Genomic DNA, 24,723 nt, shown 5'->3' with positions numbered 1-24,723 from the left:
TCAAAACGTCACTGATGTTTTTTGTGGTATAACTTAATACTATGAGTCTCCTTATGTAACTTGATTTACACGCATAGGCCCTATCTAGATCTAGATCTAAGTCTAGTAACTTTCAAATTAAATTTTATCTTAAATAGTTTAGTATAGAAACTCATAATTATCTAAATCTATGTAGAATTATCGAGATTCTACGACTCATTTGCTTAAGTCTAGTTTTTGCGTAACTCTTGCTAGATCTAGATTAGACCTATTCTAGATCTAGATAGATAAATCACAAAGATTTATATCAAGTATTTAAGGACTAAAGTAGTTTAATAAAGAAACTCAAAATTGTATTATAATTTTAAAATGGATTGTATTTTTAACTAACTAATCTTTGGTTTGACCTAGATTCTAGATGTAGATCTATAAATAACGTTCTTGGACAGATTGTAGAGCTAGAGAAATTTATTGTAAAACTAAATGAAAAAGACAGTTGAAAATATATATAAGTGTTGGAACGTAATAAAAACAGCAAACGGACGTATTGTTAAAGTTATAGCCGACAGAAAATTAGCTTTATAACGCCTTAAAGATCTGAATAAGCAACGAAATATTGTATTGGAGCCGCCATTTATTGTACACAAATTATGTGACGTCACTATTCACTCAAAGTAAAGTCGTTTTTCTAAACTTTTAAAATCTACCAATGAATAAATCAATAAATTAATTAACGTCTTTAAATAAATATAGGATTAGCAATCTGTCTGAAAACAAAAATTGTTCTCTACCTACATACTATTTTACAGCTCTACACATAGTGCAGATTTTCACCCGTAGCCAATCAGACAAACAAACAAACAAATAAATATAAATATTCAAACATGTAAACAAACTTGAGTTTTAGTTGTAGTTAGATTAGATGCACTTAAAGGGGGTAATGAATTACTGTCTTTATATATATATATATATATATATATATATATATATATATATATATATATATATATATATATATATATATATATATATATATATATATATATATATACACATTATTATATATAATAGATGCTAAGGTTATTTCTAATTTTTACAATTTAAGATATAAAGCATTTTTAATATTTTTACCATGTTTGACACATGAAAATAAGTATTAAACAGAAAAAAAAAAAAGATGTTTGAAGACAATTTTGGTTGTCATGGAAACCCGAAAAAACATATGCAATTTTCACCCGTAGCCAATCAGACAAACAAACAAACAAATAAATATAAATATTCAAACATGTAAACAAACTTGAGTTTTAGTTGTAGTTAGATTAGATGCACTTAAAGGGGGTAATGAATTACTGTCTTTATATATATATATATATATATATATATATATATATATATATATATATATATATATACACACATTATTATATATAATAGATGCTAAGGTTATTTCTAATTTTTACAATTTAAGATATAAAGCATTTTTAATATTTTTACCATGTTTGACACATGAAAATAAGTATTAAACAGAAAAAAAAAAGATGTTTGAAGACAATTTTGGTTGTCATGGAAACCCGAAAAAACATATGCAATTGTGAATGTTTCGGTACTTTTTAAAAATGCTGATGCTTTTTTATTTATGCACTTATAGCAATCAAATTTAAACTGCTTATATTTCAGTATATATTATAACCTTTTGTCACGACAACTTTTTAAAATAGGTAATAGAGTTTTACAAGGTCTAAAAAATCGTACACTTTGTAGTATTCAAAAGTTTCAAAATTTGCATATTATGTACCATAAACTTTTTTCTATGAAGGCCATCACAATTCCCGCATGAGAAAAGTTTTATTGTTGCATGAGGAACAAGTACTGAAAATACGGTGAGCATTGTTTAATAAATAAATAAGTAGTAGACTTTTTAGTTGTAAAAAACTGCAAACTGATAAAAACAGCAAAAAGCAACGAAAAAAATAGGTCACGAAAATACCATATCTGTGTATATTGTAAAGCCGACTGTAAGCTTTGGGTGTTTCCGAGATGATGGAAATTTAGATTATCAAATACATGAGGAATCCAACTTTTCATTTATGCCAAATACAATATGTTGACGGATATAAAAGTTTTCGAATGAGAGCTTGTAAGATTAGGAAAAATAATGAATATTTTTAAAATGAATATGGTTATAAAAAAATGGTATTTTAAACACATACACATTTTTTTCTCAAACGGTAAAAACTGTGCCAACTATACAATAGATTTAAGTCGCTATATAAATAAACCCAACCTAACTATTTATAATAAGACAATTCGATGCAAGTAAAAAGCACTGCATATGCTGATGTTTACTTTTATGGTTCCAAAATCTATAGCGATGACGGACGGACTGACTCACTACCACCAGCCTTATATTATAGATCATCACATCAACCAATGAAGTCATCACCTTTAGTTAGTCTTACATTTAGATTATTTACCATTTATGAGTGAGCTCCAATATTCGGAAGTGGTACTTAACTCTATTTCCGTTTTCTAAAAAAAGGATAAATTGAGTACCGTTTCAATTAGATGGACGAAACTTTATATACAAGTATTAGCTTCTGTGCGTAGATTTCTATATACCTCTGTGCGATTACCGGCAACCGATTGCTCACAAACCAGACTTTCATAATTTTTATACTATTATCATAAAGCATATTTTAATAACTTTTCACATCAATGTGTTTTCTAAAAAAAAAAAAAAAAAAAAAAAAAAAAAAAAAAAAAAAAAAAAAAAAAAAAAAAAACCGAGCAGTGTTGTCACAATTCTCTAGATCTATATATCTTTAGCCCGATAGCAATGGAAGTGACATTCCAACCCTTACTGTTACATAAAAATATACTAGAAAATTATGGGCAGTTCGCTCCCGCTTTTTTTTTTTTTTTTTTTTTTTTTTACAATTAAAAAGTAACATAATTTCTGTAAAAAATATGGTAACGTTATTTTTTTTTTAGAAGATGAGTGATCTGTGCATTAAAATGTGGATTAGTCGTATCAGAGTAAGTGCCAAGAGTTCTGCGAGTTGTAGAATATATTAGACGCTTGGTCCATACGTGTATCCAGTCTTCCGTATCTATTTGCCCAACCTTCGGCGCACACCAGAGACTACACACGCGATAAAGATAAGAGCTATGATAAATAGCGTCAAGCTGGCTGATGCTAGAGGTATTTATCTCTCAACTCTAAACTGACTTCAACAACTGGGGTGGGATGATGCTACAACACGTTTCTTATAAATAAGCCTTCATTACGTAGGCAAATCACTTTTTTAAAAATAAAAATTCCATTTTTTTTAAGAGTCAAATTTAGTAAAGCTCTGTTTACATCGAAATTTTAAACTTTGGTATCGAGGAAAATTATCGCTTGTTCCCATCCGATATATGACTTTCGTATCGAGGAAAATTATCGCTTGTTCCCACCCGAAATATGACTTTGGTATCGAGGAAAATTATCGCTTGTTTCCACTCGATATATGACATTGGTATCGAGGAAAATTATCGCTTGTTCCCACCCGATATATGACTTTGGTATCGAGGAAAATTATCGCTTGTTCCCACCCGATATATGACTTTGGTATCGAGGAAAATTATCGCTTGTTCCCACCCGATATATGACTTTGGTATCGAGAAAAATTATCGCTTGTTCCCACCCGATATATGACTTTGGTATCGAGGAAAATTATCGCTTGTTCCCACCCGATATATGACTTTGGTATCGAGAAAAATTATCGCTTGTTTCAACTCGATATATGACTTTGGTATCGAGGAAAATTATCGCTTGTTTCCACTCGATATATGACTTTGGTATCGAGGAAAATTATCGCTTGTTCCCACCCGATATATGACTTTGGTATCGAGGAAAATTATCGCTTGTTCCCACCCGATATATGACTTTGGTATCGAGAAAAATTATCGCTTGTTTCAACTCGATATATGACTTTGGTATCGAGGAAAATTATCGCTTGTTTCCACTCGATATATGACTTTGGTATCGAGGAAAATTATCGCTTGTTCCCACCCGATATATGACTTTGGTATCGAGGAAAATTATCCCACCAAATGTCTGTATAACAGGTAAGTTGGTCCTAGTGAATTCCCTGATTTCTCTCTACCAAATGTCTGTATAACAGGTAAGTTGGTCCTAGTGAATTCCCTGATTTCTCTCTACCAAATGTCTGTATAACAGGTAAGTTGGTCCTAGTGAATTCCCTGATTTCTCTCTACCAAATGTCTGTATAACAGGTAAGTTGGTCCTAGTGAATTCCCTGATTTCTCTCTACCAAATGTCTGTATAACAGGTAAGTTGGTCCTAGTGAATTCCCTGATTTCTCTCTACCAAATGTCTGTATAACAGGTAAGTTGGTCCTAGTGAATTCCCTGATTTCTCTCTACCAAATGTCTGTATAACAGGTAAGTTGGTCCTAGTGAATTCCCTGATTTCTCTCTACCAAATGTCTGTATAACAGGTAAGTTGGTCCTAGTGAATTCCCTGATTTCTCTCTACCAAATGTCTGTATAACAGGTAAGTTGGTCCTAGTGAATTCCCTGATTTCTCTCTACCAAAAATCTATATAAGATATTACATTGGGCATGGACGTATCTGGGACGGAGTGGTCTAGCGGTAGAGAGCTGGACTACTAACCTGTAAGTCTCGAGTTTGAATACGGGTTCAAGTCAGTAGACCGTCCCTGAGTCCACCCAACTCTGATGGGTACATAACTCACGTTAGGGAAAGTAAAGGCGGCTTGGCATAGTGCTGACCACACTATCTCTTCATATGCCGAGGTCACAGAAACAAGTGAACTGTACCTCACTTGCCCCATAGACCGTCAGGTTTGAAAGGGAAACTTTTATGGACGTATCTAGTATAATTCTATATTAACTAACTAGATTTATACTGTCAGAATTATTTTTGTCGAATGAAATATCATTTTCTATAGATAAAATTATGAAAGCTATTAAAAATAGGTTTATAATAATGTTAATAGAAGATGGCGTAAAAGGCGCAAATTAGAGAACGAATATTTATGACGTATAAAGAAAGTTTAAGCAAATAATTAATATTGAAACACATAATAAAATTTCAACTTCCTAGTCATTACAAATAAAAACCTCAGATGTAACAAACAGTATTACTAAGAAAAAAATGATAATTAGCCCAGCCAACTAATATAAACATGATCTGTTTGTATAGCCAACCTGACTAACCAGAGGCGTGGCGACCCTTCCCGGCGCCCGGGGACAAATTTTCGATTTGCACCCCCCACCCTCAAATTTTCAATCCCCCCCCCCCCCCCCCCCTAGGTCGGCGCCGGGGACATATGTCCCCTCCCTCTCGCTACGCCTCTGTGACTAACAATCTATCAGGTGGAATACATTTCACTTCATCTAATAGAAATATTTTATATTTTTCAACTTACCAAATACCACATAAGTGGCCATTTTGGATCATTGAAGCGCTGATTAATGACACTGCGCTTCTGTCTACTCTTTGCTACCTGTTGCTCTACCCATAAAATCTGAAAGAAAGCATACACTGCTTTAGTTTATCATGTCCTCTTTACTTTACTAGCTAACAAATATTAATTCTTGCAAGTTTTCACATTTGAGGTTGAATCAGTGAAAATTTAAATTTCTTATATATGCTCCTTATCGGAGCGTGGCTCAAAAGTCTCGAGTTCAATTCCCAGGTCAAAGTCAGTAGACTGTCCCTGAGTCCATCCACCTCTGATGGGTCCCTGACTTAAGTTAGGGAAAGTAAAGGCAGCTGGGCAAAGTGCTGACCACACCTTCCCTTCATATGCCTAGGTCAAGAAACATATGAACTCTACTTCATCTCCCCAAAGGGTCACTTGGTTTAAAGGGGATTCTTTGCATTTATATTTGCTCCTTAAAATTTAAATAAAACAATTTTTATTACTTTTAGCCTGCTAAAAAATATGATTAATAGTAAAAAAGTATGAACAGATTTATCTAGCAAGTGTATGCTGGACTAGCTGTGCTCTAGTGCTTACAGTAAACAAACCAAGTGTAAATAAAGTTTAAATATTTACTTCTGCTTACAAAACATTTTCCAGACCAATGAAATTATTGCTAACATATACACTGCCATTTCACACAGAGATACCCCTTGTATACAAGGCTTGAAACATATCAGCTGGAAAGATTATTTGGTAAATATTTAGACAAAACCTGTGGATACTCACATCACTATCTTCTGTTAATGGTTGATGATAATGAGTACTGGCATAAGCAGACCGCTTGGCTACTTTTCTGTGTTGAAAATGATAGTAGTCTGGCATAATCTGAAATGACAGGAAGAGATGGCTCATTGCTTAGGATAAGGATGGTATGTATGTAGGTGTATGTATGTGTACGTGCATGTAAATATTGTACTTCATGTAAATATACAAACATTCACCCAGCCTTGCTCTGGACATTTGTGAATAATGTCTAAATCTAGATGTAAATTCATATGGGTATATATACAATTAAAGAATGAAAAATAAATATAAACCAAAACCTAATACAAAAAAAAATAAACCTACACCACGTTCAACCTACATGAAGTATGATGAAGCTTTAACATATATCTGCACCAACTGAAAACTTACCTCAAACAAAAGATAGCACTTTGTACTTTAGTAGAAATTGTCATGCACTTATCTTTTCACATAATTCTAATGTCTGATCATGACCCCCCTAACCCCCTGGACAACCACCCCCCCCCCCCCTCCGCCATTGAATGAGGTTTATACAAGAAAAAACTAATGTTAATGAGAACCAAAAATCATAATTAAAACAAAACATACACAGAAAAAAAACAGCATGTTATTGTTGTAATAGATTGAGATAATTGTGAGGTCAAGGGAACTCACTCTTCTTGTATTAGTTATATTTATAATGTTGTTATTATTATGAGTGATGTCCCTTGTATATGGTGCTTCCTTCCTCTTTCCATCATGGCTGTAAATAAAGACTGTTAACAACCAATGTGGCTCCTCGTCAGCGTTTGCCAATCTATCACATTGGCGACGAAGGATAAATAATCTACTAGAAAGAGCACCTACTTACGCAAAAAAGAGGTTTGCTAGAGCTAATTAGCTAAGTATTTCTAGAATAATGGCGCTGTATGGCCAAATAAAAGAATTTGATTCGAATGATGAAATCATTCAAGATTACCTAGATAGGTTAAGCTTTTACCTTGAAGCTAACGACGTGACGATAGAAGCCAAAAAGAGAGCTGTTTTGTTAACAGTCATAGGGCCTCAACAATTTAGGCTACTAAAAGACTTATGCGCACCAGCTAGTCTAACTACCAAGAGCTTTAACGAGCTGAGCAAATTGCTAACAGACCACCATGCGCCTACCCCATCAAAGTTTCTATGTCGAGCTAGATTTGACGGTAGGACTCGTCAACCAAACGAGTCAATATCAGAATATGTTGCTGCTTTACGTCATTTAAGTAGATTCTGTGAATTTGGAGAAACGCTGTCTGACAGACTATGTGAAAAGTTTGTGACAGGTGTAAACAGCCCTGATATTCAAAGAAAGTTGCTGCTCGAGTCAGATCTAACATTAGAAAAAGCAATACAACTTGCAACTTCAATCCAGCAGTCATCAGATGCGGCAAAATCTCTAACGCCTCCAGGGATCCATGCAGTAAACAGCAGGTTAGTCAACAAACACCAACCCCATCAGAGCATTCCAACTTATGCTTATGCTAAACAGCCTGCACGTTCTAATCCTAGATCTAAATCTAGTAATAATTATCAAAAATGTCATCGATGCAAAGGTCCCCATGCATCTCATCGGTGCAAGTTCAAGTCTGCAACTTGTTATAAGTGCAGTAAGCAAGGTCACATTGCCAAGGCCTGCTTTGCAAAGTCTTCGTCTGTTGCTAAATCTAGCCAGTCAAGACAGTACCGCAACCAAAGGCAGCACTATGTTAACTCTCACCAAGACTACCTAACCCAACCAATGAACCACTCTACCTGTGAAAATGCTCAAACTGATTCGCAGCCGGATTTCAACCTGTTCTCTGTGAAATCAATAAGTCATGCTCCCATCAATGTACCAGTTTATATCAACGGTAAGAGCATCAGCTTCCAACTTGACACTGGAGCATCTCTAACAGTCATAACAAAGAAAGATTTTGACGCTGTCACAGGAGGATCAGTGCCTCTACAGCCATGTCACAAGTGTCTAACAACATACACTGGTGACAATGTTCCGGTAATAGGAGAGTGTATGGTTCATGTAAGTTATAATGGTCAAAGTGTTAAACTTCCTCTTCTTGTGGTTGAAGGAAATGGACCACCATTACTAGGTAGGAACTGGTTAAGTGATCTTAAGTTAAATTGGGAGAGTATTTGTTCATTGAAGAATGTAAAAGAATCTAGTCTTACTTCACTAGATAAAGTTATATCTGAAAATAAATGTGTTTTTGGTAATCCTGGATTACTAAATGATAGAACAGTGAAGTTAAGCATTAAAGACACAAATCCAAGATACTGCAAAGCTAGAGTTCCACCTTATGCAATGAGGAATAAAATTGAAAATGAGCTAAGTAGATTGGAATCTAATGGTATCATAAAGAAGGTAGACTATTCCGATTGGGCAACGCCCATTGTGCCAGTGTTAAAGAAGGATGGTTCTATAAGAATTTGTGGAGATTATAAAACTACACTGAATAAGCAAATAGAGCTAAATAGGTACCCTATACCTAACATTGAGGAAATTTCTTTGAATTTGGCAGGAGGAGACAAATTCACTGAATTAGACTTTAGTCATGCTTACACTCAACTAGAACTGCATCCAGATTCAAAAGTCTATACGACAATAAACACACATAAAGGACTCTACCAATATGAAAGACTATGTTTTGGCATATCATCTAGCCCTGGAATTTTCCAAGCTGTCATGGACAGTATTTTTAAGGATATTCCAAATGTTTGTGTGTACTTTGACAATGTGTACATAACTGGTAAGAATGACACTGAACATCTTAAAACACTTGATAAAGTATTGAAAATTGTTGGTGAAAAAGGTTTAAAGATAAACAAAGATAAATGTCAATTCATGCTGACAGAAATTAGTTTTCTTGGTTATATATTAAGCAAGCAAGGTATCAGACCTCAACCTGAGAAAACAAAAGCCATTAAAGAAGCACCCAAACCTGAAAATACCCAACAACTAAGAGCTTTTTTGGGCTTGATAAATTACTATGCAAAGTTCATAGGAAATCTGTCTGGTAAACTATCACCACTGTACAAGCTGCTACAGAAAAATGCAACTTGGCACTGGGGTAAACAACAAGAAGCTGCTTTTAATACAGCAAAAGAGGCTTTGTCTTCTGACACCTTACTAACTCACTATGACCCAGGGAAAAGACTTATATTAACATGTGATGCTTCACCAGATGGTGTAGGAGCAGTCTTGTCCCACATGGATGAGAAGGGTGACAGACCCATTGCTTTTGCCAGTAGATCTTTGAACCAGGCTGAGAAAAATTATTCTCAGTTAGATAGGGAAGGCTTAGGCATCATTTTTGGTGTTAAGAAATTTCATAAGTTTCTGTTTGGTAGGAAGTTCACCATCTTTACAGATCATAAACCATTGCTAGGTTTATTTGGAGAAAACAAAACCCTACCTGAGCATGCCTCACCAAGAATTCAAAGATGGGCTATCACACTAACTGCATACAATTATGAATTGAAATACAAACCTGGATCTGAGAATAGTGCAGATAGTCTTAGTAGATTACCTTTAAAAAACCAAAGCCTGAGCTATGTACCAGAAGATGTATTTGTTCTCTTCACTATCATGGATAACTCCAATATAAATGTGAATGATATTAAAAGAGAAACACAAAAAGATGAGTGCTTAATAAAAGTATATGAGTACTGTAGGAATGGTTGGCCTGAAGAGTCTGTGAATGATGACTTAAGGCCATATAAAATAAGAAATAAAAACCTTTGTGAAGATAATATAAAAGATGGAGAAGATACAGTCCATTATCAGTCAGAGTTGCCTAAACAAAGTATTTGTAACTTAATAAATGATTATGGTGATATGGCAATTTCAAATGCTTTAAGTAAGAAGGAATGTGATCATCAAACAACTTTGCTAACATCATTAGCACTTACAGAAACTAAAAGGGTAACATCAAACAGAAGAAGCTAAATGTGACAATGAAAGAGTAAACAGGTTATTAGCCAAATACCGCACAACTCCTCATATAACAACAGATGTTGCACCATGTGAATTGCTATGTGGTAGGAAAATTAAAACTCATCTTGACCTACTACATCCAACTGTTCAAAGGTCTGTTTCCCAACATCAACATACACAAAAAGTAAATCATGACAAATCATCCATTGAAAGAGAATTTGCAGTTAATGATAATGTGTATCTAAGAAATTATGGGAGAAAGGAAAAATGGATACCAGGTCAAATTGTTCAATGTACAGGACCTGTGTCTTATAAAGTTAAAAATAACTTGTGCAGATAATAAGTGTGAATCTATCAATCCCACCAAATCTGAACAGTTCACACCAACTCAGTTTGTTCTACAACCAAGTTCTGTTGATATGAGTGAACCAAGTTGTCTGGAGTCAGAAAATGTAAATTCTGGAGTTAATGATTTAAATCCTGACCTCCTGAGATAGAGAATCCAGATGGTCAGAATCTTGAGTCACCAAATCAAAAACCACTGAGAAGGTCAAGCAGGACAATCAAAGTCCCAAATAAGTTAGACCTATGATTTTAAAGGTCAAAAGGACTTTGACATCATTGTTTTGTATCTTGATTATGTTGTGGCATATTGTGCATTGTTTGTAAGGATGTAATCTACCATAGTGTTCATGTTACAATATAATTGGTGATTTTAGGATACTATCAATTGTTCTATTGAGAGATGTGTTATTGTGTTCTAAGGGTAAAGGGATGTAATAGATTGAGATAATTGTGAGGTCAAGGGAACTCACTCTTCTTGTATTAGTTATATTTATAATGTTGTTATTATTATGAGTGATGTCCCTTGTATATGGTGCTTCCTTCCTCTTTCCATCATGGCTGTAAATAAAGACTGTTAACAACCAATGTGGCTCCTCGTCAGTGATTACAATCTATCACAATTGTTATTTGATAGTTTTGATAGTTTTAATTAATAAACATTTAAAAAAGAGAGATTGTGAGCAATGACCAACTTTAATGTGTGCACTCGTTAAAACTTTTTCTATTTGTGTGAGGCAATCAATATATTTTTGTTTTAATTTGGTAAACAGTGTCCTGAATTTGTTGTGCATAATACACATCTTGGATCAATCACTCTTTTTTTTTAATTAAGTCAACAAATGTTCAAATATTGGGAATGACAAGATCACATAATGGACTGGAAACTTCTGTGCCAGACTTTAACAGTGTTGTTTGTTGTTGGCCTATGCTCCACATACCCAATGGGAACATTGTGGTCTGCAAATATTGTGGTCACAAAAATAATCTACAATCGACATTGCTATTTGGGGATAATTTGTCAAAGGTTTAATAATGTTTTAATAAAGGCACAATAGCTAATGCAGGTAACATTAGTATGAGAGCAACTTTACTATCAAGATGGAACACCACTGTAGGCCATAGTCCTGGATGGCCTTCGTTAGACTGTACAAACTCCATTCCAGAAATAATAACAAGATTTGTGGTGAAAGATAGATTTTGACAAATGTTTACGTTTTATAACTTTCCTGTGCCGTAAAAACTTTGCAATCCCACCCAGATGTGTGTTTGTAAACACAAAACTTCTGAGTCCTGTTTCAGTTACGTAGATGAAATTTCAAATATAAGTATTGTATCAAATGTGTAGTTTTCTATCAAGTTTTGAACTATTTCCAGTAAGAGAAGTGGTACATACTGTCTCAGCTGATAACTTTGGTATCATTTCAGTTAAGCTGACAACATTTCACTAACAAGTATTAGATTGTAAGCAGAGGTTTCTATTTCAAATTTTCAAATTCCGGTTATGGGAACTGACACTTTATTCTATTTCTTTTTTATTCTATTTCTGTGGGACCACAATAAGTGCTATTTCCCCATCATATAAGAATATCCAAGAAAGTTTAGGGAAGATCATTAACTCTTTATTTTATTTCATAAAAAGAAGCTATTGGTTGGGGAAAATATGTCCCACATGGTGACAGGGTGTCAGCTGACATTAGAGTGTCCACATGGTGACAGCTGACACTAGTGTCCACATGGTGACAGCTGACACTAGTGTCCACATGGTGACAGCTGACACTACTGTCCACATGGTGACAGCTGACACTAGTGTCCACACTGTGACAGCTATCACAAGTGTCCACATGGTGACAGCTGACACTAGTGTCCACATGATGACAGCTGACACTAAATGACATGGATACTAGTGTCCACATGGTGACAGCAGACACTAGTGTCCACATGATGACAGCTGACACTAGTGTCCACATGATGACAGCTGACACTAGTGTCCACATGGTGACAGCTGACACTAGTGTCCACATGGTGACAGCTGACACTAGATGATGACAGCTGACACTAGATGATGACAGCTGACACTAAATGACATTGACACTAGTGTCCACATGGTGACAGCTGACACTAGTGTCCACATGGTGACAGCTGACACTTGTGTCCACATGGTGACAGCTGACACTAGTGTCCACATGGTGACAGCTGACACTAGATGATGACAGCTGACACTAGTGTCCACATGGTGACAGCTGACACTAGATGATGACAGCTGACACTAGTGTCCACATGGTGACAGCTGACACTAGTGTCCACATGATGACAGCTGACACTAGTGTCCACATGATGACAGCTGACACTAGTGTCCACATGGTGACAGCTGACACTAGTGTCCACATGATGACAGCTGACACTAGTGTCCACATGGTGACAGCTGACACTAGTGTCCACATGGTGACAGCTGACACTAGTGTCCACATGGTGACAGCTGACACTAGTGTCCACACTGTGACAGCTGTCACAAGTGTCCACATGGTGACATTGACACTAGTGTCCACATGGTGACAGCTGACACTAAATGATGACAGCTGACACTAGTGTCAGCATGGTGACAGCTGTCACTAGTGTCCACATGGTGACAGCTGACACTAGTGTCCACATGGTGACAGCTGACACTAGATGATGACAGCTGACACTAAATGACATTGACACTAGTGTCCACATGGTGACAGCTGACACTAGTGTCCACATGGTGACAGCTGACACTTGTGTCCACATGGTGACAGCTGACACTAGTGTCCACATGGTGACAGCTGACACTAGATGATGACAGCTGACACTAGTGTCCACATGGTGACAGCTGACACTAGATGATGACAGCTGACACTAGTGTCCACATGGTGACAGCTGACACTAGTGTCCACATGATGACAGCTGACACTAGTGTCCACATGATGACAGCTGACACTAGTGTCCACATGGTGACAGCTGACACTAGTGTCCACATGATGACAGCTGACACTAGTGTCCACATGGTGACAGCTGACACTAGTGTCCACATGGTGACAGCTGACACTAGTGTCCACATGGTGACAGCTGACACTAGTGTCCACACTGTGACAGCTGTCACAAGTGTCCACATGGTGACATTGACACTAGTGTCCACATGGTGACAGCTGACACTAAATGATGACAGCTGACACTAGTGTCAGCATGGTGACAGCTGTCACTGACAGCTGTCACTAGATGATGACAGCTGACACTAAATGACATTGACACTAGTGTCCACATGGTGACAGCTGACACAAGTGTCCACATGGTGACAGCTGACACTAGTGTCCACATGATGACATTGACACAAGTGTCCACATGGTGACAGCTGACACTAGTGTCGACATGGTGACAGCTGACACTAGTGTCCACATGGATGACAGCTGACACTCACAATGGACTGTTTCACTCGTCGTCGTCTTCCACTCACCCCCCCCCCCCCCCCCACAACAATGCTGTATTTAATACTTTCGATAAATATGCCTACTAATTACACACTAAATGTGTTTTATTCAAAGCGCTATTTTGAACGACATATTCTATTGCCGTATTAGAAACGCAGTTAAAAGAAAAACAAGTAACGACATTTCCCCCCCCCTCCCCCATAAGGACTATAAAACAGTTCTAAAATTATTGTGTACATCTTATTGTACAAATGGGTTGAATTGAACACGGCCGTTCTTACAACTACCAGGAAATAGGAATGGCTGTGATGATGCGCCCACGGCTGTGTAGTCACCATATCAAGCGTCGGTTATGGCCGCGGTCTTTCCCTGGGAGGTTCCAGCGACTACCCACCCAGTGATCGATTCTTTTTTTACACACGTTCTCTAAGCGAGTAGAACGTGCTGTCCGAATGGACTAGGTCGAGAAAATCATCAGTGGCTCTGTAACGTACGTGTACAATGTAGACGATTTTATACATAGGCTGGGTAAGGTTCAAGTAAACATACACAACAAATGCACATCTATGTATGTAGACTATTTAGTTTGATAAAACACAGATATAAAATACGTTTTCTATTGTCGTGTAAAACCAATAGTAACTAGTATTTTAAGTGAGAAAGAGCATTCTCATTGTAAAGACATAAATTATATATTCCAATAAGCTAGCTTGGAGTGCCCAATGGATCTCTAGGTCTAAAGAGGATTCTTTACTCAGAGTTCTTTAAATAAAATGCTACTGAGAAACTGTGATCAACTACAGACCACGGGACAAGTGTAAATTTTACATTGTTGAGGAGAAAAATTACTGAAAGACAGGCTACTAAATCGATATAATTCACACAAATATGGATAACAACCAGAAAAAGCACATAAATTTACATACATAAAACAGAATGTGCATACCTTTACACACACACACAAACACACATATATATATATATATATATATATATATATATATATATATATATATATATATATATATATATATATATATATATATATATATATATATATATACACACACCTCTAGGCGTGGTGGCACCAGACGCGTGGTGTAGGTAGTAGACCTATATGGTGCCACGAGTGTGGTGTGTTTAAGAAAACACTACGAGTAGATCCTAAGAACAAACTCAGTTCTCCACTACTTACATCCATATACATTCAGTTTTGTTACACTTCTCGTGCACACTCGAAGGTCAAATGACCAACACGTATAAAGACTCTATAACAATCAATTTTTCGTTTTAGTTATGGAGGCTGTGCTTAAAATGTTGGATGGAGGGTGGGGCAGTGCTTAAAATGTTGGATGGGGGGGTGGGGCTGTGCTTCAAATGTTGGATGGGGGGTTGGGCTGTGCTTAAAATGTTGGATGGAGGGCGGGGCAGTGCTTAAAATGTTGGATGGGGGGTGGGGCTGTGCTTCAAATGTTGGATGGGGGGGTTGGGCTGTGCTTAAAATGTTGGATGGAGGGCGGGGCTGTGCTTAAAATGTTGGATGGAGGATGGGGCTGTGCTTAAAATGTTGGATGGAGTATGGAGGGTGGGGCTGTGCTTAAAATGTTGGATGGAGGGTGGGGCTGTGCTTAAAATATTAGATGGAAGGTGGGCTGTGCTTAAAATGTTGGATGGAGGGTGGGGCTGTGAAGATACATTGTTACGGAAACATAACTAGGAGATCTAGTTTGAGTTTATCAGCTTCAATTTAGTATTTACTTATTAATGCCACATTGCGGGTCATTATTTTTTTTTCTGAAAATAATCCAAAATAATTTCAAGGCGGACACATTCCGTATGACTGAAAAACGAACATAACATGTTGGCTACTAGGCTTTGCAATCTAGTTATAGATGGATAAGGGTGTTCAGCTTTAAAAATGCTAGATATTGCTGTATTTGAAAAATATCCAAATCAATGTAAAAAACACATGCCTAGGGTTATCGTTCCTATCCAGCACATTATCTTGGACGTTTTAAACATGGAATGCCGTCTAGCACAGTAGGTGTAGGGGGGGGGGGGGGGCAGAAGCGATAGAACCGCATTCGCGTCTTTATATAACACACTGAGGGCAGTGGAGGGTTTGTAGCCTAGTTCAACACAATCGTCAGTCTATCTGATCAAGTCATCTGTAGGGGTTGGTGTTTAATTAAAGAAGGGGGGGGGGGGGAATAATTCAAACCCTAATTACGTTTTTATATATTAATCTGTTATTGAGTTTCCTATTTTAGTTTAACAGTCGAATGTGTTTAGTATTCCTTTGCTTAGTGCGATGCAGCACTATCTTTTAAGTCAAAGAAAATCCCAAATTAACGTGTTACTTTAAACTGAGAATCTTTGGAGGATAATAGCTCAAGTGGAAAATTGTATTCGTTGAAGAAGACCCAAACAATAATCGTATTTCAAACTATTTCTGTACACTTATGTTGAGGTGGAATAAGCGAACTTTGTATGTACACTCAGAGGCGTTGCAATCAGAGTTAAATACTCTTTACAAACAAACTAGTCCCGATGGTTTACAGTGGTGTTGGGGGGGGGGGGGGGGCGGGACAGAGAAATTATTAATAAAGTTATTGTACTCTGACGCATTTGCTTGTCGGGGGTAAAAACCATGGTATAAATGTGTATTATAATTGTCTTTAGAAAAATTATTTGAGCTCTAGGCTAAATAAGAGAAGTAATATATCTGCCTTTCTTCTTATCTTTTGTTATATCTAATAACTTCAGAGTACGATTTATTTCAGTACAAGATGATGTGTTCGTATTTTTAAGTAATAATCACTGCTAATATGTTTAATCATTCTTTGATTGTAATCCGATAGTATAATCAGTGTTTCTTCCAGACTTTTTTCTCCGGCGGGGGGGGGGGGGGGGGGGCACTTGAAATTTTCGGGGGGGGGGGGGTAGACTTTCTTCGGGGGGGGGGGGGCGGACACTGTTAAACGTATATATTTTCTATATAAATTATATAAATTTCATTTCGTTCGGGGGGGGGGGGGGGTAAATTTTTCCCCCCGAAGAGATGTCTGGAAGAGATTCTGGGTATAATTCTCAAAATATACTCTCATGTACGTCTATTAAAAGGACCTCTATAAGACCTTTGACGCTATCAAAAGTGACTGTGTGTTTGTGTGAGTGGGTAAGAATGGGAGTGTGTATGTATATGAGTGTGTGTTGTGTGTGTGTGTGTAATCCATAAAGACCTAATTTCAACGTTATACAAACAAACACCCAAAATCTGCCCATAATTTTTCTTCATCTCGGATTTTGGCCGCCAATATCCGATATCCAAAAAAAATTGGACTTGGGCCGGTCAACAGGAGGGGATATATATATATATATATATATATATATATATATATATATATATATATATATATATATATATATATATATATACATACATACATACATGCATACTAGCTGCATACCCGTGTTTCGCTAGGGTGAATCTTTTTTAATGTCCCAACTTGGGAACAGAACAAATCCAAACACAAAGGAAAATAAACGCAAACACAGTGTTACCTCGAGATACGAGTTTAATTCATTCCATTGCATTGCTCGTTTATCAAATTGCTTGTATATCAAAGCAATTTTCTCCATTAAAATTAATTGAAATACAGTTAATTCGTTCCGGTCCCCCAAAATGCCACCCGGTTGTTTACGTTAAGTGTTTTTAATTTATGACAGTGTATTTATACATGACAAATATTATTTAATTAAGAATCACTTCATTCACTTACTGTTAATGCTCTTTCTGTCACTTTAATTTCTGTCACTTTAATTCACTTACTCGTTACACTCTTAACGCTACACTTCATCTTTAAACTTAACGGAACTTAAACTTAACAGAACATAATTGAACCTAAATGTTACTAGATCTATATAATTTTTTGTTACTTTCGCATAATTTGCGTCACTGATTTTCTCATTCCCCAGCCTTTCTCGCAGGCTGTAAAATTAAACCTGTCCACGGAGTTCGTTTTTTTCTCCCTTCTTTCAGAAGGTTTCTTTTCCATGAACCGTTAAACCCGCTTAACCGGCTACTCGTATCTCAAATTTCGCTTGTATGTCAAAGCAAGTTTTAGCTCGCTCGACAGCTCGCATCTAAAAAAAAATGTCGCATGTTGTTGCACTCGTATCAAGAGTAGGCTATCACTCAGTATATCTCGTATATTATGCGCAGGGGCGTAGCGAGGGGGGGGGGCGGGGGTGCGGACCGCACCGGGTGACACCATTTAGGGGGGTGACACCAAGGCAAAAAATAGCAAAATATATAGAGAAAAACTCGAGGGGGGGTGCAAATCGAAACAAATCGAAAACTCGAGGGAGGGGGGTGCAAATCGAAAGTTTGAAGGGGGGTGCAAATCGAAAACTTGAGGGGGGGGGGGGTGCAAATCGAAAGTTTGAGGGGGGGGGGGTGCAAATCGAAAATTTGAAAGTTTGTCCCTGGGAAGGGTCTCTATGCCTCTGGGGGGGTGACACCATTAAGTGCCGCACCGGGTGACACCCGACCTCGCTACGCCACTGATTATGCGCCATATTTTGACTTGCCGCTCCCCAATCCCAATATCTTGCTTAACGTCCTGATGGAAGGACCCAGTAGCGTAGCGAGAGGGGGGCAGGGGGGCGACATATGTCCCCGGGCGCCGACCTTAGGGGGCGCCAAAATGGGTTGGAAAAATAAACTGAAAGGTTGAGGGGGGTGCAAATCGAAAGTTTGAGGGGGGGGGGGGTGTGCAAATCGAAAGTTTGAGGGGGTGCAAATCGAAAAGTTTGTCCCAGGGCGCCGGGAAGGGTCGCTACGCCTCTGAAGGGACCCCAGTGTTTAAATGTCAACGGACCCCTAGCATAAATATGTATTATGCCACTGGTTTTACGTGAGATTTGTCTGTAAACTTAAGTTGTCCTATAGGATGTTGAGAACCACAGTATGGCATCTTCATCATTGGATATCTCAACCATTGTGGGACAAGCAACGATTATTTCAAATTTCATTCAGTAGAATTACTCTTAAAAATATATATAAAAAATATAAATTACTTTTAACAAAAAGGTGTTTTCAGGCTTTTTCATATGTTTCCAGTTATAGTCATAGGACAAATAGTAGGCCTACACAATAGGCTAGTAGTAAATTTAATTATATTTTATTAATCACTAAATCAATTGTTCGTTCCATAGCTGGAGACATTTACGGTGGCCTATCCAGAACTTTCCTTACAAGGGAAGGGAAGAAGGCCAAGACCCCACTCCCCCCTCCCCCCTACAATTCCCAAAACATATTACTTACTCTTGATGCTCCACAAGATCAAGGTTGAGGGAAACAAGACGTACAAAGATGTTCCCCCAAAACTGTTCCCCCAAAGCAGTTATCAGGTTTGAAAAGAAACCAAAGCATGTGGCATCAACTGCTGCATCACTTGTAGGCATCACGTCTTTATTAAACTACATTACATTACAGTTACTCTACTAAATTTTGATTCTGTTTCTCCTGCACTAGATAACTGTGGTATTTTTTAAAATAATATTTTAACTCATGTGATTTTTGAAAATAATTAACACATTTTTCCACGTCAATGTTACCAACACAATAATTTTAGAGTTATTCCAAAGCAAAAAAAAAAAAATTGAATTTTTTTTATTTTTTTTTATGAAAATAAAAGTGACCAAAACGCATTTTTGTCATTTTCAATTATTTTTTTTACCCTAGAAAGACTCATTTTAGATGACTGAAAAAAATTGGGCATATATATTACAAACTTTGCAGCAACTTTACCAATTTCCACACTTCTATGTTATTTAGTTTAAAAAATATGGGTTCTCAAAAATGGCACTTTTTGAAAATCAGTTTTTTACCAAATTTTGCTTTTTTAAAAATCGCATAACTTTTTTATTTATTGAGATATTTTTATAAAATTTGTGGCATAGACCTTACAATTAAAAGTTCTGTCATGACATACTCACTCCAGAAGTCTGCAATCAATAGTTAATTTCAGTTTGGACTACCTAATATAAGACAGTGGCCGCCTAATAAACTATCAAGAAATATAAATCAGGTGTGATTTCCCCCTAAACTTTCTTGTATAGTCTTATATAACAGTAGGGGGGACATACATACATATATACATACACACATAATACATACATAGAGACAAAATCGCAAAACTAATTTTTTTCGACTCACAGTAGAACGTGAGACATGGAATAATACAGTGTATGGACTTGTGACTTTAGAGTTCTGTCGATTTGCATGTTATTCTTTGAACAGTGGACTACCCGTCAAGAAATAAAGTGTTGTACTCTCGAACCTGCACTCAGAGTGTAAGTCTTTATAAGAAAATGAGGTGTCCACGGAATTCTGAAGACGTGGACGAATACATACACGACAGGTGGTTACACACCTCTGTCGCATCTAGGTGCTGCAAGAAGGGGTTGAACCGACCTAACAAAGAACGCCACACGTCTGTCACAATTGGCGCTGTCGGCAGGATAGAAACGAGAAACACACACACACACAAGAATAATCATCACGCCCACTTGGTTACATACATATATCTTTCAATTTATATTACAACACATTTATTTAGGATTTTTTTTTTGGTAGCGCTTGAATAAAGCTATGAGGTGGATTGTAATGACTGACGAGAAGCCGCGTTGGTTGTTAACAGTCTTTATTATGTACAGACGCCATCATGCAAAGAGAGAGAGAGAAATGGCGAGAGAGAACTATTTATAGATAACAACATGTAAGGGACATCACTCAAGATAACAATATAAATATAATACTAATACAGAGAGTGAGTTCCCTTGACCTCACAATTAACTCAATCTATTACATCCCTTTACCCTTAGAACACAATAACACATCTCTCAATAGAACAATTGATAGTATCCTAAAATCACCAATTATATTGTAACATGAACATTATGGTAGATTACATCCTTACAAACAATGCACAATATGCCACAACATAATCAAAATACAAAACAATAATGTCAAAGTCCTTTTGACCTTTAAAATCATAGGTCTAACTTATTTGGGACTTTGATTGTCCTGTTTGACCTTCTCAGTGGTCTTTGATTTGGTGACTCAATATTCTGACCATTTGGATTCTCTATCTCAGGAGGTCTAGGATTTAAATCATTAACTCCAGAATCTACATTTTCTGACTCCAGACAACTTGGTTCACTCATATCAACAGAACTTGGTTGTGGAACAAACTGAGTTGGTGTGAACTGATCAGACTTGGTGGGATTGATAGATTCACACTTATTATCTGCACAAGTTATTTTTAACTGGTCTGCATGTCTACGGACAATAAGTCCATCATTTGTTTTTACTTTATAAGACACAGGTCCTGTACATTGAACAATTTGACCTGGTATCCATTTTTCCTTTCTCCCATAATTTCTTAGATACACATTATCATTAACTGCAAATTCTCTTTCAATGGATGATTTGTCATGATTTACTTTTTGTGTATGTTGATGTTGGGAAACAGACCTTTGAACAGTTGGATGTAGTAGGTCAAGATGAGTTTTAATTTTCCTACCACATAGCAATTCACATGGTGCAACACCTGTTGTTATATGAGGAGTTGTGCGGTATTTGGTTAAGAACCTGTTTACTCTTTCTCTAAGAGAAAACTTGTTACCGGTATTCATTTTTACCATAGCGGTTTTGAATATGCCTACCGCTCTTTCAGCTAAACCATTCCCAGCAGGATGATAGGGGGATGTGGTTATATGCTCAATACCATTTGCCACACAAAACAGTTTAAACTCATGAGCTGTGAAACTAGGCCCATTATCTGAAACAATTTGATCTGGTAATCCATGAGTTGAAAATATTTCCTTCAGTTCTATAATGGTATCATTTGCAGTGATTGTGTTCATGATTTTAACTTCTAACCATTTAGAATGTGAATCAATAACAATTAAGAACATTTTGTTCATGAAAGGTCCTGCGAAATCTATATGTATACGTTTCCATGGTTCGATTGGCCAGTCCCAGTTTTGCAAAGGTGCTGTAGCTGGTTGATTTGAATGTTGTGCACAGCTTGAACAAAGTTTTACATATTTTTCAATATCAGCATCCATATGTGGCCACCAGAACCATGATCTTGCTAGACTCTTCATTTTGGAAGAACCAAGATGAGTATCATCTAAAGTTCTTAAAACTTCTTTTTGTAACATTTTGGGGATAATTACTCTTGACCCCCATAGTATACATCCATCTTCTAGACTTAACTCTGTTTTTCTTATTTTATATGGCTTTAAGTCCTCATTCACTGACTCTTCAGGCCAACCATTTTTACAGTACTCATATACTTTTATTAAGCACTCATCTTTTTGTGTTTCTCTTTTAATATCATTCACATTTATATTGGAGTTATCCATGATAGTGAAGAGAACAAATACATCTTCTGGTACATAGCTCAGGCTTTGGTTTTTTAAAGGTAATCTACTAAGACTATCTGCACTATTTTCAGATCCAGGTTTGTATTTCAATTCATAATTGTATGCAGTTAGTGTGATAGCCCATCTTTGAATTCTTGGTGAGGCATGCTCAGGTAGGGTTTTGTTTTCTCCAAATAAACCTAGCAATGGTTTATGATCTGTAAAGATGGTGAACTTCCTACCAAACAGAAACTTATGAAATTTCTTAACACCAAAAATGATGCCTAAGCCTTCCCTATCTAACTGAGAATAATTTTTCTCAGCCTGGTTCAAAGATCTACTGGCAAAAGCAATGGGTCTGTCACCCTTCTCATCCATGTGGGACAAGACTGCTCCTACACCATCTGGTGAAGCATCACATGTTAATATAAGTCTTTTCCCTGGGTCATAGTGAGTTAGTAAGGTGTCAGCAGACAAAGCCTCTTTTGCTGTATTAAAAGCAGTATCTTGTTGTTTACCCCAGTGCCAAGTTGCATTTTTCTGTAGCAGCTTGTACAGTGGTGATAGTTTACCAGACAGATTTCCTATGAACTTTGCATAGTAATTTATCAAGCCCAAAAAAGCTCTTAGTTGTTGGGTATTTTCAGGTTTGGGTGCTTCTTTAATGGCTTTTGTTTTCTCAGGTTGAGGTCTGATACCTTGCTTGCTTAATATATAACCAAGAAAACTAATTTCTGTCAACATGAATTGACATTTATCTTTGTTTATCTTTAAACCTTTTTCACCAACAATTTTTAATACTTTATCAAGTGTTTTAAGATGTTCAGTGTCATTCTTACCAGTTATGTACACATTGTCAAAGTAAACACAAACATTTGGAATGTCCTTAAAAATACTGTCCATGACAGCTTGGAAAATTCCAGGGCTAGATGATATGCCAAAACATAGTCTTTCATATTGGTAGAGTCCTTTATGTGTGTTTATTGTCGTATAGACTTTTGAATCTGGATGCAGTTCTAGTTGAGTGTAAGCATGACTAAAGTCTAATTCAGTGAATTTGTCTCCTCCTGCCAAATTCAAAGAAATTTCCTCAATGTTAGGTATAGGGTACCTATCTAGCTCTATTTGCTTATTCAGTGTAGTTTTATAATCTCCACAAATTCTTATAGAACCATCCTTCTTTAACACTGGCACAATGGGTGTCGCCCAATCGGAATAGTCTACCTTCTTTATAATGCCATTAGATTCCAATCTACTTAGCTCATTTTCAATTTTATTCCTCATTGCATAAGGTGGAACTCTAGCTTTGCAGTATCTTGGATTTGTATCTTTAATGCTTAACTTCACTGTTCTATCATTTAGTAAACCTGAATTACCAAAAACACATTTATTTTCAGATATAACTTTATCTAGTGAAGTAAGACTAGATTCTTTTACATTCTTCAATGAACAAATACTCTCCCAATTTAACTTAAGATCACTTAACCAGTTCCTACCTAGTAATGGCGGTCCATTTCCTTCAACCACAAGAAGAGGAAGTTTAACACTTTGACCATTATAACTTACATGAACCATACACTCTCCTATTACCGGAACATTGTCACCAGTGTATGTTGTTAGACACTTGTGACACGGCTGTAGAGACACTGATCCTCCTGTGACAGCGTCAAAATCTTTCTTTGTTATGACTGTTAGAGATGCTCCAGTGTCAAGTTGGAAGCTGATGCTCTTACCGTTGATATTAACTGGTACATTGATGGGAGCATGACTTATTGATTTCACAGAGAACAGGCTGAAATCCGGCTGCGAATCAGTTTGAGAATTTTCACAGGTAGAGTGGTTCATTGGTTGGGTTAGGTAGTCTTGGTGAGAGTTAACATAGTGCTGCTTTTGGTTGCGGTACTGTCTTGACTGGCTAGATTTAGCAACAGACGAAGACTTTGCAAAGCAGGCCTTGGCAATGTGACCTTGCTTACTGCACTTATAACAAGTTGCTAACTTGAACTTGCACCGATGAGATGCATGGGGACCTTTGCATCGATGACATATTTGATAATTATTACTAGATTTAGATCTAGGATTTGAACGAGCAGGCTGTTTAGCATAAGTTGGGATGCTCTGTTGGGGTTGATGTTTATCGACTAACCTGCTGTTTACTGCATGGATCCCTGAAGGTGCTAAAGATCTCACCGCATCTGATGACTGCTGGATTGAAGTTGCGAGTTGTATTGCTTTTTCTAATTTTAGATCTGACTCGAGCAGCAACCTTCTTTGAATATCAGGGCTGTTTACACCTGTCACAAACTTT

At 36.9% G+C, this 24,723-nt stretch overlaps 1 protein-coding gene across 7 annotated transcripts in view; it reads right to left on the bottom strand.

Annotated features, from left to right (window-relative positions):
• LOC131946592 (furin-1) overlaps nt 1–24,723 on the bottom strand; it is a 96,253-nt gene that overhangs the window by 65,448 nt on the left and 6,082 nt on the right. For all 7 annotated transcript variants that reach the window (XM_059307469.1, XM_059307470.1, XM_059307464.1 and 4 more), the window contains 2 exons: nt 6,222–6,320; nt 5,436–5,534 (listed from right to left, as the gene is read on the bottom strand). In XM_059307469.1, the coding sequence (XP_059163452.1) occupies nt 5,436–5,534; nt 6,222–6,320 (198 nt within the window). The remainder of the gene's footprint in view (nt 1–5,435; nt 5,535–6,221; nt 6,321–24,723) is intronic.

The sequence above is a fragment of the Physella acuta genome, unplaced genomic scaffold (genome assembly GCF_028476545.2).
Source record: "Physella acuta isolate Inbredline_101_S28 unplaced genomic scaffold, ASM2847654v3 ptg000565l, whole genome shotgun sequence".
Classification (NCBI taxonomy): domain Eukaryota; kingdom Metazoa; phylum Mollusca; class Gastropoda; family Physidae; genus Physella; species Physella acuta.
The sequence above is the reverse complement of the archived record's forward strand: the minus strand, read 5'-3'. Positions and strand labels throughout refer to the sequence as shown.